The 18,423-nt window shown below is 43.3% G+C and overlaps 1 protein-coding gene across 19 annotated transcripts in view; it reads right to left on the bottom strand.

The window, feature by feature from the left end:
* Positions 1-18,423, bottom strand: part of dlgap2a (discs, large (Drosophila) homolog-associated protein 2a) — a 625,248-nt gene that overhangs the window by 24,869 nt on the left and 581,956 nt on the right. For all 19 annotated transcript variants that reach the window (XM_069885188.1, XM_069885186.1, XM_069885180.1 and 16 more), the window contains 2 exons: positions 5,319-5,410; positions 313-728 (listed from right to left, as the gene is read on the bottom strand). In XM_069885188.1, coding sequence (XP_069741289.1) covers positions 313-728; positions 5,319-5,410 — 508 coding nt within the window. The remainder of the gene's footprint in view (positions 1-312; positions 729-5,318; positions 5,411-18,423) is intronic.

The raw sequence follows: 18,423 nt of genomic DNA, 5'->3' as shown, positions 1-18,423 counted from the left end.
GGTACTATTGCAATAGTTAAGAAACATTTAGACTGGTACATGGACAGGATATGGGCCAAATGTAGGCAGGTGGGACTGGAGTCGGTAGGATATTTTGGTCAGAATGGGCAAGTTGGGCCAATGGGCCTCTTTCCACATTGTGACATATTGATTCAGGGGATATGGCAGGAAATGTGTCAAATCCCACATGGTGCATAATTTCCCTGCCCATCTTCAAAAGTGATAACCGAGCCCTCTAACCCAACGCCCATTCCCCACATCATGGGGAGTCTCACCAACACCTGGAAAGACAAAAGAGGCTGACGTTCTTACTTTCTTCGGACAGGTCATTCTCCTCAGCTTCCCTCTCCATCTGCTTGCACCATCCCTCCATCCTCTTGGTCTCCGCGTGCAACAGTTTCATGAACCAGTGGCCATCCCTCCGACAAGGAGATACACGCCCGGTTTCCACGGGAGGGTGGGTGGTCTCCAGCCAAGGGTCGGGTGGCGGGAAGTTTGAAGTGTCAAGCGGCGCTCGGTAGTCCTCCCTGTAGCTCAGCAGGCCCTGCGTGCGCACGGTCCTGAGTGCAGTGTACTGGGTGGGGGTGCTGGGCTCAGAGTGCCGCTGGAACGAAGAACCGAATTGAAGGGCCTTGTCCTCCATGGTTACCGGTCCAGGAAACCCTTCCATCTCCAGGTCAGCCTGTACGCTGGCCGTCACGCTATTTGAGCGCTTAAATCGCCCATGCCTGGAAGACAGAATGGATGGATGAGCTACTGAACAATGGTATAGTGGAAATGAGGTTCTCTTTAGTACTTGGTGCTGCAGATCAGTCACCCTGCATCAGAAAGCACATGAAACACGACAGGCCCTTTTGCCCACAATGTTGTGCTGACTGATATACTCCACAACAATTTAACCCTTCCCTCCCTCACACCCATAATCCTCTGGTATTTGTCTCCTCTGGGAAAAGGTACTGGCTCTCCACCCTATCTATATCCTTTGTACACCTCCACTAATTCACCTCTCATCCTTCATGTCTCCAAAGAGAAAAGCCCCAGCTCTGTTGACCTTGTTCTATATGATACGTTCTCCAATCCAGGCAACTTCCTGTTAAATCCTGTCAACCGGGCGGCACGGCCGGCTAGCAGTTAATGAAACACCTTTACCGCGCCAGTGATCAGGACTGGGGATCGAATCCCGTGCTGTCTTTAAGGAGTTTGTACGTTCTCCCCGTGTCTGCGAGGGTTTTCCCGGGGGCTCCGGTTTCCTCCCACCATTCGAAATGCACCAGGAGCTGCAGATTAATGGGGTGTAATTTGGTGACACAGTCTCGTGGGCTTGTTACCGTGCTGGACGTCTAAAAGTAAAATTAATTTAAATCTGCTCCGCACCCACTCCAAAACATCTACATTCTTCCTGTTAGTTGTGTGAGTGGAGGGAAGTTTAGGGGAGATGTCAGGTGTACGTTTTTTACTTTGAGAGTGGTGGGGGCCTGCAATGCATTGGCGGCGGGTGTTGGTGGAGGCTGGAGTTAGGAAGGATTGGATGGTTGTGGAGTAGGTTTACATACGTCTGCACAACATTGTGGGTTGAAGGCCCTGTACTTTGCATTCTCATATTCTATGTTTAACTCTGCAGGTTAATGCAAAGGCATCAGAATATTCCACTTCCTTCAATTATGATTTGAATCTTCAGAGTACAAAGTGTATAATATCTTGCAGGCCACAGATATGATCATGCCTGGTTTCTGCCTGGCTTCCATTCTGTTTTCTTGTGCTCAGACCGAGATCCACACTTTCATCCCTGTGGATCAGTTTAAATCCTGAATGAGAATGAAAAGACAAGGTGCCTAAAACATGGAGCACAAACGCAGGCTACACTGAACATGAGGCCCAATGTAAACTGAAACCTTTCTGCTTGTACATGAGGTGTGGGTGCCTGGAACACATTGCCAGGGGTGGTGGTGGAGGCTGGTACAAAAGGGACATTCAAAAGACTCTTAGATGTAAACAAAATAGCGGGTTATGGGTGTGAGAGAGGGAAGGGTTAGGTTAGTGTGGAGTAGGTATACATCAGTCAGCACAACATTGTGGGCCAAAGGGCCTGTACTGTACTGTAATGTTCTAATGTTCTGTGTATGCAATCCTCAGTTCTCTCCACATTCATGCTTTTGCCTGCTTCCACCACTACTCCTTGCAGCTTGTTCGCAGCACCCACTATTCAGTGCACAACAAAACGTCCCTGCACATCTCCCTGAAAATTCCTCCCCCCCCACCCCCCCCAATGCTTGCATGTGTGACAATTTAACCATGGGGTAAAATGAGAATGCTTGTAAGTTTCCCAGTCCTCCAGAGGGTAAAATGATCTTGTCAGGGCTTTTTTTTTGTCATTTTGAATTATACTTTGCATTAAGTTTTACCGCTTTCTGTTATTTCCTTTGTCGTCGATATGGGAATGAGTTAGCTTTCATTTATCATTTGTAATTGCTTTTGTGCCACCTGGTGACAAACAGAGTAGCTGTAATTCCTCATATAAATTATTCAAGTATTGCAATTTGGTAGTGACCATAATGGCTTCACTGACATCCCTTTCCCTGCCTAATCCACAGAGATTTTTGTAATTTCAACCACTTTCAATTGCTATTCTTCATTATCTAAGCTGGACCGCAGAGTCCTGAAGGCAAACATACAATGTTACATACAACCAAAAGAATAATCAGTCAAATATGCTTTTCAAGAAGTTCTTCAAATATTTTTCTGCTAACCGAGAGAATAATTTTTAAACAATAATAACAAATTGCATTCACGACGTGGCTTTAAGGCATTGAAACCTCGCAAGCCAGATAGTTGAGATGTGGTTGCGCAAAATATGTCAGGGCCACAGACAGGAGATGTTCAGAAGGGTGACTGAACACTTGGTCAGAGACCTAGGATTTGAAGAATCGACGGCGGCACGCTTGGCACAACGCCATTACAGCACCAGCGATCGGGACCGGGGTTCAAATCCTGCGCTGTCTGTCACTTGTTTGTATGTTCTCCCCGTGCCTGTGTGGGTTTTCCCCAGGGACTCCGGTTTCCTCCCACCATTCGAAACATACAGGGTGGGGGTTGTACGTCAATTGGGTGTAATTGGGCGGCACGGGTTCGTAGGCTGAAAGGGCCTGTTACCGTGGTGTACGTCTAAATTCAAAATTAAAAGGTTGCCCACACCTGGTTTAGAACCTAGTCTAGTTAAGCGATCGCCATCAATGGTGATGCACTTCAAACAGGTGGGTGTGAAATAGGACAAAATTAGATGAGTTTCAAAATCATAAAAGATTGTTGGGGTGGAATAGGTTATAGAATGGGGAGTGTCAAAATCACAGAGGGATTTGAAAACCTCACGAGCCTAATTGAATTTTTCGAGGAGGGCGACAAAAAAATTTGAAGGTAGAGTCATGGATGTGGTGGGTGGGGATTTTAGTCAGGAGTTTGACAAGGTTCCACGTGGTAGGTTCTTTCAGAAAGCCATGAAGTATGGGATCCATGCAACCACTGCTGCATGGATTCAGAATTGGCATGCCCACAGAAGACAGGGTTAATGTAGATGGTGAGCATTCCGCCTGGTGGTCGGTGAGTCGTGGGGTTCCACAGAGATCTGTTCTGGGCCCTCAGCTTTTTGTGATCTTTATCAATGACTTGGATGAAGAAGTGGAGGGGTGGGCCCGTAAGTTTGCAGATGATCCGAAGGTTGGAGGTGCCATTGATAGTGTAGAAGGTTGTTGTAGGGTCACAACGGGATGTCAACAGGATGCAGAGTTGAGTGGAGAAAAGGCAGATGGAGTTCAATCTGCAGGAGCACCTTTCTCACGGGGTGGCAATGGCTTACACTAAAGGACATCTGTTTAAGGTGAGTGGAGGATAGTTCAGAGGAGAGGTCAGAGGTGTTATTTACACAGGGGGCCTGGTGCAATAGGGACATTCAAAAGACTCTTAGATAGGCATAGGGATGTAAGATAAATAAAGGTTATGGGTGTGAGGGAAGGAACAGCTAAATTGTTGTGGGGTCGGTTGACAACATCATGGGCTGAAAGGCCTGTAGAGCACTGTAATGTTGAAAACAAACGCTGGAAGGCAAAGTGTGCCAGCAGGTCCTGTGTGACCATGCACTGTGCAAGTGTCAGGAGCTTTGGCTAATCTTATTGATGGAGGATACAGATGGAGGGCCCAGCCAGGAAAGCGATGGTCCATTGTGAGACCCAAAGTGAGTTTCAGTGGGTTGCACTCTGTTTCAATTTGAGGCACTGGTTTGCTCTCTTCCCCCAGGCCTGGACTGAAATGCAAGAAAGTTCTAATGTGGGCATTGCATTCACCAGGATCTCATTCACTCCCAGATCTTTGTGGGAATCTCATTCACTCCCAGATCACTGTGGGGATCTCATTCACCAGTATCTCTAAGGGATCTCATTCATTCATTCATTCCTGGATCTCTGGGGGATCTCATTCACTCACAGATCTTTGTGGGGATTTCATTCACTCCTGGATCTCTGTGGGGATCTCATTCACCAGTATCTCTGGGGGATCTCATTCATTCCTGGATCTCTGGGGGATCTCATTCACTCCCAGATCTCTGTGGGAATCCCATTCACTCCCAGATCTCAGTGGGAATCTTATTCACCAGGATATCTGGGGGATCTCTTTCACTCCTGAACCTCTGTGGGGAATCTCATTCACTCCTGGATCTCTGTGAGGATCTTATTCACCAGGATCTCTGGGGGATCTCTTTCACTCCTGATCTCTGTGGGGATCTCATTCACCAGGATCTCTGTGGGGATCTCATTCACCAGGATCTCTGGGGGGATTTCATTCAACTAGGCAGCACGGTTAGTCTAGTGGTTAGCACAACACTGTTACAGCACTAGTGCTCAGAGCCGGGGTTCAAGTTCCATGCCTCCTGTCAGGAACTTGTACATTCTCCTTGTGTCTGTGGGTTTCCTCTGGGTGTTCCAGGAGTGTAGGTTAATTGGGTGTAATTGAGTGGCGTGGGGCCGTGGGCTGAAAAGGCCTGGTACCATGCTGTATGTGTAATTTTTTTTAAATTAAAATTTTCAGTTAAATTCTGCCAACAAGAATTCAGAAATTCTACCAATTCTGGAAAAGGAAGCATTGGGCAATTTTTTAACGATTAATCTTTCACACTTGGTTTGTAGGAGTACTGCTCTGGAACGCAACTGGGCATTAACCCCATTCCAATTTCATGCACCTTTATCCATCTCCTTGGCAACTGCGATTTTTTTTTACCAGATGTTCTCCATGTCGTATCTTTTGCCACAACACTCATTTCGCGCATGAATTACCGTTTTTCATCTTCAACCTGAACTCCCACTGAGTGATACTCCCGAAGGCCTCTGCTGTCTGTATCCGAGTCTGTTGGCTCAACAGCATCCACCTGGTGCAAGAAACACAGGCAGCATTTAATAGGATCACATTAACTTGAGCACAGAGGAGCTGTTAAACCCACCCACTTCTATCTGTCCCATTGATCCAAGCATTCATTTCCATCATAATCCTCCACGAATTCTTAGCTTATCCTGTCCCAGTGCGATCCAATTCCAGCCCAAGCAACCTTTTCTGCCTTCTTCACTCTGGTAAACATGCACCAATAAACCGCAATGCAAAAGACAACATTCTAAACTTGATTTTGTTCTTAAAGTAACAATGTTGGATCAATGCTTCAATCAACTGAAATTTTACTCTTGTATTGTCTGCTTTCTAACTTGGACAATCAGAGCAATGTATACCAACCCCACCATGTTTCTCTTCTGTCCTGTTACCCCGGCAAACAAGCAAATATGGAACTAAAGCATAAACAGGATGTATCAGATGACCCTCAGGGCTGGGATCATCCTTGTCCTTGTGTCATGTGACCTTCAGGGCTGGGATCATCCTTGTCCTTGTGTTACGTGACCCTCAGGGCTGGGATCATCCTTGTCCTTGTGTCATGTGACACTCAGGGCTGGGATCATACTTGTCCTTGTGTCATGTGACCTTCAGGGCTGGGATCATCCTTGTCCTTGTGTAATGTGACCCTCAGTCCTGGGATTGCCCTTGTCCATGTGTCATGTGACCCTCATGGCTGGGATCGCCCTTGTCCTTGTGTAATGTGACCCTCAGTCCTGGGATCGCCCTTGTTCATGTGTCACATAACCCTCAGGGCTGGGATCACCCTTGTCCTTGTATAATGTGACCCTCAGGGATGGGATCATCCTTGTCCTTGTGTCATGTGACACTCAGGGCTGGGATCATACTTGTCCTTGTGTCATGTGACCTTCAGGGCTGGGATCATCCTTGTCCTTGTGTAATGTGACCCTCAGTCCTGGGATTGCCCTTGTCCATGTGTCATGTGACCCTCATGGCTGGGATCGCCCTTGTCCTTGTGTAATGTGACCCTCAGTCCTGGGATCGCCCTTGTTCATGTGTCACATAACCCTCAGGGCTGGGATCACCCTTGTCCTTGTATAATGTGACCCTCAGGGATGGGGTCGCCCTTGTCCTTGTGTCACATGACCCTTAGGGCCAGGATCACCCTCATCTTTCTGTTATTGACCCTCAGGGCTGGATGCTGTGTGCAGTAACGTTCCTCCAATTTGGCACATCAAACATTTTCTAAAATTCCAAATTTATGATCACTTATGCAATATTTCCTCAAAAAATTCAATACATCAATCAAAATCTTCTCATTACAAATTTATGTGAATTATTATTGTTGTTAGTGTGACAGAGTATACAGATATGTTTTTGGGAGATAAATTGGGAAAGGTTTGTTAGAGTAGGTCACATACAAACACTTTAAAACAGATCTTATTTAAAATATTGGAGCTCTGCCCCATGCTAGAAATATCGGCTCCATAGCTTTTGCAAGAGTTTTGAAGAGTGCCCAAGAAACTTCACTAATGGATTGTTTACAAAAGGCCACAGATGGAAGATCTTGTTGGAGCTGCAGATTGTCTGGAAGAGAACTTGCTGTTCTAAGAGAGTCATGTGGTTTTGCAAGCAGAAAGAGTCAAACAGGTTTTCTCTCAGAGAGAGAGAGAGAGACAGAGATAGAGATCATTCTACAGTGTTACAGCCAGCAGAAGCAGCTGGGACTGGAACAGGACAAGCTGGCAAGCTTGTGGAAAGCCCCTTTTGGAAGATGGCCTGGTAAAAGCTCTTGTTGTTCATGCAAGAGGAGAGAACTGGCTGTCTTTTGTTTCACTTGAAATAAGTGAAACAAAAAGGGACTTGGTAGTGACCTGAAAGAAAGAGGTTAGCATCTGAAGAACCCTGAAGGGGCACGTTTCATCAGCAAGACACTGAGGTGACTGATGGAAGTACATCAGTTGTGGATGTCCTGGAACTACAAATCTCTCTCTGAAAACCAACAAGAACCTTCCTGAGCAGTAACCATTTACCTTCCAAGCACCAAAGCTTGGTGAATTTTATAAATGTTAAATTCTGTGCACAGTATAAAAATTGCCTGCAACCAGTGAACTTCGAGGAACGAGAAGTGAAATTGGACTGTGAACCAAAGAACTTTTCTGAACTTACACACACGTTACATACACATGTGCTTAGAATTGGAAGGGGGTTAAGTCAGGTTTGGTAAGTTAAGTTAAAGTGCGATTCTGTTTTCATGTTTCAAGATAATTAAAAGCAACTTTTGTTTAAGTAACCATTTGACTTGGTTGCTGGGTTTATGGGTCCTCTGCGCTCGTAACATTAGCTTACGGGAAAATCTGTAATAAGTGCAAAGGGCAGAATCACTATGCAAAGCAATGTTTTTCCAAGGGGAAACAAGACAGAAGTAAAAGTGTACACACTATAGAAGAAACTGCTCTTAGTGATACACTTTTCGTGGGCATGGCAGTGCCTGAAGTGAACAGTGTCATGTAGGATAAATGGACTGTGTCATTGCATACAAATGGAACAAATATTCCTTTCAAGCTGGTCACAGGGACAAAGGTCAATTTGATCAGGGCAATGAAGATAAAGTCATCCATCCATCCAAGTTCTGTACTGTTTAAAGCCCACAATGGTCAGAGCATCAATATGAAAGGTACATGTAAATTCAAGGTGAAAGTTAAAGATGAAGAGCACCTCCTCAGGTTCACAGCAGTTCCAGATAGGCATTATTCACTGCTTAATGACAAAGCATGTGAAAACATAAGCCTAGTCAATGGGGGTGTACCGCATTGAGAATCAATTTCCTGACATCTTCAAGAGGTTCCCGACATCTTCAAGAGGTTTAGAGGTCTACAGTTCACCTTTAAGATACAGTTAAAGGAAGATGCACAGCCAGTAGTGCATGGCCTGAGGCAGGTTCCACCACTGCTAAAAGAAAAGCTCAAGCAGGAACTCGATATGAGGGTCATAAAGAAAGTGGAGGAGCCCACAGAAAAGGTGAATTCAACGGTGTGTGTCAAAAAGAAGACTTCCATGTGGATATGGACCCAAAAGACTTGAAGGCCAATATAAAGAGGGAACATTATCAGATTTCAACCAGGGATGAAATTACAAGTGAGATGGCTGGTGCAAAGTTTTTCACAAAATTGGATGCTTCTAGTAATTAAAACTGCATGATGATGGCACAAAATATTGTACATTTAATACACCGTTTAGGCTGATACTCCTGTCTGACGATGCCTTTTGGAATTTCCTCAGCTCCTGAAGTGTTCCACAGGACATCATAGAAGGCATAAATGTGTGGACATGGGTGATATGATCCAATGGGGAGCCACACAGGAACAACACAACAAGAGGCTCATCAAAGTGCTACAACACATCCAGACGTATGGATTAAACAGAGAAAAATGTCTGTTTGGTGTGAAGGAAACCACCTCTCTGGGAGATAAACTTTCAGAGGCAGGTGTGGAGCCAGACAAGAGCAAGATGAAAGCAATTTTAGAGATGCCCAGACCTTCTGATAAAAAAGGCGTATTGAGAGTGCTGGGAATGATCAATTTCATTGGTAAATTCATAACAAACTTGTCTTCCCAAACAATGTACCTAAGGAAAAATGTGAATTCATGTAGACAAACAACTATGAGGAGAATATAGGTGACTGAAGACCATCCTAACTACAGAACCAGTGCTTTTGATGCTTTTTGACCCATCCAGAAGGACGAAAATGTCAACGAACACTTCAAAAGTCGGAATAGGTGCTGTACTACTTCAGGCTGTGGGAAAAGATTGGAGGCCAGTTGCATACGCATCAAGGATGATGACATCTGAATGTCGATGTGCGCAGAGAAAGAGAGAGAGTGTCTAGGTCTGGTCCATGGACTTGAGAAATTCCACAGTTATGTGTATGGTCTACCAACATTCATGGCAGAGACAGACCACAAGCCTTTAATAACCATAATCAATAAAAATCTCAATGAAATTTCACCCTGAATCCAAAGACTGATTTTGAAGCTACAATGTTATGACTTTGAATTAATATAAACACCAAGGAAACATTGTATTGCCTGATCCAGGGCAATGGCACAGAGTGAAGCACACAATGAGAGTTCCACAGAGACAGATGTGAATCTCCATGTGAATCTGATCACTGAATCTCTTCCCATATCTGACATTAAATCCTAGCAGATCGCAGCTGAAGCAGAAAAGGACACAGTTCTACAGAAGGTCATTAAGAATCTGAATGAAGGATGGCCTTGAGGGGAATGTCAGCCATACTATAACATCAGAGTTAAGATGAGTGTTGTCAATGGGCTTCCACTCAGACAGAGCAGAATTATCATTCCTCAATCACTGTGACGAGATGCTGAAAAGGGTGCATGGGGGAACCTTGGAATGGAAAAATGCAAGAGGAGGACCTGAACTGCTGTTTATTGGCCAGGGATAAATGCTAACATTGATAGAATGGTCTGAAGCTGTGAGACCTGTTTGAAACATCACGCAAAGCAGACAAAGGAACCCATGATCATTAATGACGTACCAGCAGAACCATGGCAGAAAGTTGGGACTGATCTGTTCCACATGGATGGAAAGAATTACTTGCTGGTTATTGATTATCTATTGAACTATCTGGAGATTGTGCTTTTTCCTAGCGTGTCTGTGGCTTGTATGATCAAATATATTAAATTGATCTTGGCAAAACCTGGAATTTCTCACATTGTCTACAGTGACAATGGACCATATTGCAGCTGTAGAGAATGCCAGAACTTTGCAGAAGAGTATGATTTCCAACCTGAGATTTCAAGTCCTCTGCATCCACAGTCAAACGGCGAAGCAGAAAGAGGTGTTCATATAGTTAAACAGTTGCTCAAGAAAGCACTAGATAGGGGCTCAGATCCGTATCTAGCTCTGTTGAGTTACAGAGCTTCACCACTTGAACATGGCACGTCACCCACTGAGCTCCTGATGGGACATAGACTACGCATCATACTTCCCTACTCTGCAGACCCAAACAAGAACCGAGATGTCAAGTGGAAACAAAAGCATCTGCAAGAGAGACAAAAGGAAAACTATGACAAGTCAGCAAGAAACATAGGGCCACTGGCACAACACTACACAGAGAGACTCAGAGATTCTAACACCTGGGACAAAAAGGCCACTCATCTAGAGGAAGTAAATCCAAGAACCTAGACAGTCAGAACAGAGGAGGGTTAAATACTGAGGAGGAATCGAAGGAGCCTGGTGAAATGCAAGAGATACTACAGGAATAGACAGACCCTGCAAGAGAATCTCGGGCCGCAAGACATTGCAGAGGAGAGTGAAGTCAGCAGAAAAGATATTTGGGGAACCTCTTCTTAGCATGAAGGACATCTACTACACTCGATGCAGGTGACAGGCAATAAACATTGTGAAGGACTCCACACACCCCTCACGTAAACTGTTCTCCCTTCTGCCATCTGATAGGAGGTACCATAGCACTTGGGCCCTTACATCCAGATTAGGCAATAGCTTTTCCCCCCAAGCCAACAGGTTCCTGAACTCCCAGAACATTTGTGGTTAGTGTACCATGAACTGTTGCTGTAAACATCTTAATACTTTAATGTGTTTAACTTCTATTCTAACTTATATTTATGTAAATACGCTCCGTGATCCTGGAGAAATGCTGTCTCGTCGTTACCATGCAAGCATGTAACAAATGGCAAATAACAGTAACTTGACTTGACTGGAGATGCAGAGGATCCAGCCTGCCCAGAAACAGAGGGAACACCACCAGTGCTAGACAGTCATGGAGCTGACACAAGCACCTGTGTTAAGAAGGTCCACACAAATTGTCAAAGCATCTAAAAGAAAAAGAACTGCACACTTAAAAGTTTGTGTTGCTGATGTTCGTGTTATGTTTGTGTTGAACTTTAAATTGAAAGAATACTGCATTAATGTGTAATGTTAGATTAAACATCTCAAGGACAGGGGATGTAGTGATAGAGTGCTATCACCAGGAGGAGTCAGGGACAGAGTGTGTGGCATCTGGGGAATGTTGTATCTTGGGCAGATTCAAGATGGATGTCTCCACATGAGGAATGGTCTGTGTGTGTTCTGTCTTAGTGTTGTTTGTTTAGTTAATAAATCTAGTTGTTTAAAAAGAACCCAAGTTTCTTTATTATAATAAAATAAACATCACATGGGCAACATTTTAGTGAATCTTTTCTGCATTCTTTCTATCTTATTGATATCTTTCCTGTAGTTAGGTGACCAAAACTTCACACAATATTCCAAATTTGGCCTTGCCAATGTCTTATACAAATTTGCCATAACATCCCAACTCTCATAATATTTTGATTTATGAAGGCCAATGTGCTGAAAGCTCTCTTTACACCCTATCCATCAGGGAATTCTGTATCTGTATTCCAAGATCCCTCTGTTCTACCATACTCCTCAATGCCCTACCATTTATCGTCCTTTCTTGGTTTGTCCTTCCAAAATGCCACATCTCTCACTCGTCTGCATTAAATTCCATCTGTCATTTTTCAGCCCATTTTTCCAGCTTTGAAAACCTTCTTCACTGTCTACAACACCTCCAATCTTAGCATCATCTGCAAACTTGCTGATCTAATTTACCACATTATCATATAGATCATTGATATAGATAACAAACAACAATGATCCCAGCACCAATCCCTGAGGCACACCACCAGTCACAGGCCTCCAATCAGAGAAGCAATCATCCACCACTATTCTCCGGCTTCTCCCGTCCAGCCATCATTGAATCCAGTTCATTACTTCACCATGAATACCCAGCGTCTGAACCTTCCTGACTAACCTCCCATGCGGAACCTTGTCAAAGTCCACGTGGATAACATCCACAGCCTTTCCTTCAACTTTCCTGGTAACCGCCTCTAAAAACTCTATAAGATTGGTTAAACACGACCTATCATGCACAAAGCCAGGTTGATTATCCCTAATCAGTCCCTGGCTATCCAAATAATTGAATATCCGATCTCTCAGAACATCTTCCAATAATTTGCCTCCTACTAATGTCAGACTTACCGGCCTATAGTTTCCAGGGTTATTTTTGGAGCCTTTTTTTTCAAATAATGGAACAACGTGATCTACCCTCCAATCCTATGACATGACACCCTTGGCTAAGGGCATTTTAAATATTTCTGTCAGAGCCCCTGCAATTTGTACACTATCTTTCCTCAAGGCTTGAGGGAATATCTTGTTGGTCTAGGTTCCATGACCTCATTAATTGTTTTCCTTACTTCCCACGACTCTGTGCCCTTTTCCTTAGTGAATACTGATCGAAAAAACATTTATGATCTCCCCCATCTCTTTTGGCTCCATACAAAGCCGACCACTCTGATCTTCAAAGGGACCAATTTTGTCCTTTACTATCCTTTTGCTCTTATATACCTGTAGAAAACCTTAGGATTTTCCTTCACATTATCTGGCAAAGCAACCTCATGTCTTCTTTCAGCCTTTCTGATTTCTTTCTTAAAATTTTTCTTGTATTTTTTAATACTTCTCAGGTACCTCATTTGCTCCATTTTGCCTACACCTGTAATATATACCTCTCTCTTCTTCCAAACCAGATCCCCCATATCCCTCAAAAACCAAGGTTCCCTTTACCTTCCAACCTTTCCTTTGATCCTGACAGGAACATACAAACTCTATACTTTCAACATTTCACCTTTGAAGGTCCTCCACTTACCTTGCACATCTTTGCCTGAAAACAATTTATCCCAACCCATGCATTCTAGATCCTTTCTCATTTCCTCAAAATTGGCCTTTCTCCAGTTTAGAATCTCAACCTGAGGCTCAGACGTATCCTTCTCCATAATTAACGTAATTAATGGCATTATGATCACTGGACCCAAAAAACTCTCCTACACATACTTCTGTCACCTGTCCTCTCCTGTGCCCTAATAAGAGATTTAGTATTGCACTCTCTCTAGTTGGTACCTCTATTGAGAAAACTTTCTTGAACACATTTGACAAGCTCTAAGCCATTCAGCCCCTTTACAGTATGGGAGTTCCAGTCAATAGGTGGAAAATTAAAATCTCCAATTACCACAACTTTATGTTGCCTGCAGCTGTCTGCTAACTCCCTACAGATTTTCTCCTCCAATGCTCACTGATTATCGGGTGGTCTATAATACAGCCCAATGATTGTGGTCATACCTTTCCCATTCCTCAGCTCCACCCATATAGCCTCAATAGACAAACCCTCTGGTCTCTCCTGCCTGAGCACAGATGTGATATTTTACCTGATGAGCAATACCACTCTTCCCCCTTTCATCCCCCGTTCTATGGCATCTGAAGCAACGGAAGCCCGGAACATTGAGCAGCCAGTCCTGCCCCTCCTGCAACCAAGTTTCATTAATGGCCACAATGTCATAATCCCATGTGCCAATCCACATTCTAAGATTGTCTGCCTTTCCTACAATACTCCTTGCATTGAAATAGATGCACCTGAGAACATTTCCACCACATTCAACCCATTGTCATTAACAGTGCATGTAATTTTCAAATCCTCTTTTCCCTCCTCCTCCACTCCTCTATCTGCTCTGTCATTCTGGTTCCCCTCCCCCTGTTCTTTTCTTTGGCTTGGCTTCGAAGACGAAGATTTATGGAGGGGTAATGTCCACGTCAGCTGCAGGCTCGTTTGTTGCTGACAAGTCCGATGCGGGACAGGTAGACACGGTTGCAACAGTTGCAAGGGAAAATTGGTTGGTTGGGGTTGGGTGTTGGGTTTTTCCTCCTTTGTCTTTTGTCAGTGAGGTGGGCTCTGTAAATCTAGTTTAAACCCATCGGAGCAGCACGAGCAAACCTGCCCTCAGGGATATTAGTCCCCTCCAGTTCAAATCCAAACCATCCCATCAGAACAGGACCCACCTTCCTTGGAAGAGGGCCCAATAATCCAGAAACATGAAGCCCTCCCTCCTGCACCATGTCTTCAGCCATGTGTTAAGCTGCATTATCCTCCTATTTCTAACATCTCCAGCACGTGGCATGGGTAACAACCTTGAAATCACTACCATGGAAGTCCTGTCCTTTAACCTAGTGCCTAACTCCCCGAACTCTCCTTGCAGGACCTCCTCATCCTTTCTACCCACACCATTGGTCCTTACATGGACCACGACATCTGGCTGTTCAGCCTCTCTTCTGAGAATGCTGTGAACGCAATCTGAGATATCTCTGACTCTGGCCAAAACTGGCCAATTTCATCTCCGAACTCATGGTCACCTCAGTCTCCAACCCCTTGAATCCCCTGGTATGAGAAGCTGATCAATCTCCACAACCAGGACACCAGATTTTGGCTGTCCAATCCTCGGACTGATTTTAAGGCTCCACGATGACCTGTTTCATGCCTTTCAAGATGGACATCAGTTTCGAGGCCAAAATGTTCACCCACAGTCCATGAACAAAAAAAAAAATCCCTTTCACACACTTTAATGATGAATTGATTTCTGACCATCGGCCTTCAGAACGAAGCTGTTTGTTAATCTCATTTGTTCAGTATTATTTCTCATACTGATTTTGAAAATTCATTGCTGCTGTAATTTCTCAACACACCTTCATACCTCCCTCCTTCAACATGGGACTATCTCCATTCTCCAGTACAGTTAACTGTACTCTCTGGGCCCTATAGTTTGCCCTGTAACATTGCACCCTGCACTTTGTCCTGTAACATTATACGCTGCACTTTGACATGACACCACACCCTACTCTTTGCCCTATAACATTACACTCTGTAACTCTGTACCCTGCCCTCCGACTCATTCTAACACTATGATCTACACTCTTTGACTTACTGTACTAAAATGTGGGGAAGTTGGTAGCGCTATTGTGCACAATTTTTAAAAACCTATGGGAAAAAGTGATGGCAGGCCTGACTTCCCAGAATATCATGTGCATATAGACCTTTCTCTGCTGCATAGAATTCTGGGAGGGTAGGTCCGCCATTGCTTCATTCCCACAGTATTTATAAATTGTACGCAATAACGCTACCAACTTTCCCATGCCGCATAAATTGTACACAATGATGCTACAAACTTTCCCACACTGTATAAATTGTACATGATAGTACTACCAACTTTCCCACGCTGTATAAATTGTACGCAATAGTGCTACCAACTTTCCCACCCTGTTTAAAAATTGTCCGCTATTTCTATTTATTGCTAGCACTTTCCCATAGTCCCTCATAAGAGTTTATACAGGTCGGCACAACAACAACAGGGGTTGAAGGGCTCATACTGTGCTGTACATAAAGATTAATTATGTAATAATCAGGCATAATTAATTTTGTTCATATATAAGATCATAATACATTGATCAGATTTAGGGCAGGTCCACCATTGCTCGATGTGTCATGACATCACTGGTAGAAGGAAGAACAGTCCTAACCCTGGGGGTGGGTCCTTGCAAGTGTGAAAGTGTTCAGTGTCCCAGTTAGGAGTGGCCAAGTGTGAAAAGACAAACCCCCATTCCTATCCTGGGACACTGAATGACCAATTTACTGGGACGCAACTTGAAAAGGTGTAGCGCTATCAATTAACTACATTAGATTGAGTCGTGATTAATAGGTTTTAATCATGAGGGGCGTGGCAAGATGGCATAAAGGCAAACCGTGTATTCCACCTTCTCCCAGCTGAAGCATTAAACGCCTGACTTAGTGCACATTAACTAAGCACACTTAGTGAAAATTAGTTAAAAATAATATTTTTAATTTTTTAAACAATAGTAAATTACTATGGCAACTAATGTAAAACAATCTAAGGCTCAACTCCAAAAGAAATTCCTATTGAAAAGTATGGAAGAATTGAGGCCTACCTGTACAGCGGAATCCTCTGAGTTGATTTTGGCAATTCTCAAGGCCCAGAGGACCCCAGCCCGGCCGATTTTGACACCGGCGCCAACCTTGTTCCTGCAAGATGGCACCGGCACCTTGGTGAGCTCGGACGCTGCCGATCCACGCGCACGTGAAGCCATGCGCGCGGACGACACAGTCGACAAAGGGACCCGTGGCACCAGGCGGGGCCTGGGGATGTGCGGAGTAGCGTCGGAATATGCTCCGACACGCCCCATGGCTTTGCCCGGCCTGCGTGGAACATCACGAGTCCGGGAGCTCCTTGACAAGGTGTGGGCTGCAGGGGAGCTTGAACGCCGGGTGTCCAGACCCGCAGCTGCACTATCAAGGCATCTACACCGACAGAAGAGTAATTACTTACCTTTGCAGAATATGTCCAGCAGGGGGAGCCAGCAACCTATGAAGGTAAACCTCAAAAAGTGGAACCGGAATCTGGAATGGATCCAGTATTTACAGTTCTGGAAGGGATTGCCTGTTAGATGGGTAATATGTCAAAATAAATATCAGATCAAATGAATCAAGGATTTATGGAGATGAAAATGAAGATGCATACTTTATGTGAAGAAATGTCAAATATGAACAAAGATATGAATGTAGTCAAAAGTGACATTAATAGATGTATAAAATATGTTGATACTGTACAAGAAAACTTTAAGAAAATTGATACAGCTTTTTCTGAGTGTCGAAGTCAAGTGGAGCATAATAGAGAAAAAATAGAAAAAGTGGAAGGATCTTTCGTAGATTGGGGAATTCAAAAAAGAGACATTGAAGAAGATTGATTCTATGGAAAATCAGAGTCGGAGAAAAAATGTGGTCTTCCAGAAGATATTGAAGGCTCCGATTCTATAAAATTCTTTAAACGCTGGATCCCAGAAGTTTTGGGTAAAGAGTTCTTTCCTGAAAGTTTGGAGTTAGATGGGGCTCATAGAGCTCTGAGAAGAAAACCGCTTCCTGGATAACTGCCGAGAGCAGTTTTGATTTGTTGTTTAAAATACCAGGATAGAGAAATGATTTTACATATGGCAGTACAAAAAGCATGACAAAATCAATCACCATTAATGGTTCAAAACAACAGTGTTCTTTTATGCTGATATGAGTCAGAAAGTTATTCGTAGACGGCGAAAATTCAATACAGTTAAAGATGTTCTGTGGCGAAAAGGTTATAAATTTGCTTTTCGTTACCCTGCAATTTTAAAGGTTTTTTATGGAAACTTTCAATCTCAGTTTTTTGAAAATGATCATGACGCCTTAGTTTTTGCGAACTTTCAATAGTCGTTCTCCCCCTTTCTATCCTAAAAGGAGATTAAATGGAAATGGAAATGGCAGCGGAAATGGAAAGAATGGAAAAAATGGAAAGAAAGAAGAAATACGGAATCATCTTGAATTCGAAGCAATCGTTGGGTGTGGAGTTACTGGGTTGAAGATATAGACTATATTTGAATGTGTTTATCTATATAATAAATATGTATCTGGCTGGGGGGGAGGGGAAATGACACTGAAAACTTTGCTAGTCATCTGCCACCAGTGGGTTTCCCACACCCAGTTTTTTAGGGTAATACTGCCTTTGGGTGGTTTTTTTTTCTGTGTTTTTTTTAAATATTTGTTTTGATTTTTTTAAAGACGGTTTTTTTCCTCCTCTTTTTTTTAATCTTTGAAGGATTATAAAGGGGAGCATTAATTTATAGAGTTTAATTTTTTAGTGTGTGTATTTACTAATAGTTAAAATTATGTCTAGATTGAACTTTGCAACTTTTAATGTTTAGGGGTTAAATAACCCAATAAAGAGAAAGAGAGTATTGGTGTATATAAAAAAGATGAAAATTAATATTGCTTTTTTTACAAGAAACGCATTTGACTGGGAAAGAACATTTGAAATTGAAAAGAGACTGGGTTGGTCGAATTTTTTATTCTTCTTTTAATTCTAAAGCAAAAGGAGTAGTGATTTTAATTCATAAGAACTTACCATTTGAATTGGAATCGACTGAAGGGAATGCTGGTAGAGTTTTAAGAATTAATTGTAAAATTTTTGCAAAATTTTGGACACTGTTTAATTTATATTCACCCAATACAGATGATGAGCAGTTTATTTCAGAAGCTTTTTTCTTGTTAAATCAGGCAAATGAGAATATTTTAGTGGGTGGTGATTTTAATTG

This window comes from Narcine bancroftii, chromosome 6 (genome assembly GCF_036971445.1).
Source record: "Narcine bancroftii isolate sNarBan1 chromosome 6, sNarBan1.hap1, whole genome shotgun sequence".
Classification (NCBI taxonomy): Eukaryota; Metazoa; Chordata; class Chondrichthyes; order Torpediniformes; family Narcinidae; genus Narcine; species Narcine bancroftii.
The sequence above is the reverse complement of the archived record's forward strand: the minus strand, read 5'-3'. Positions and strand labels throughout refer to the sequence as shown.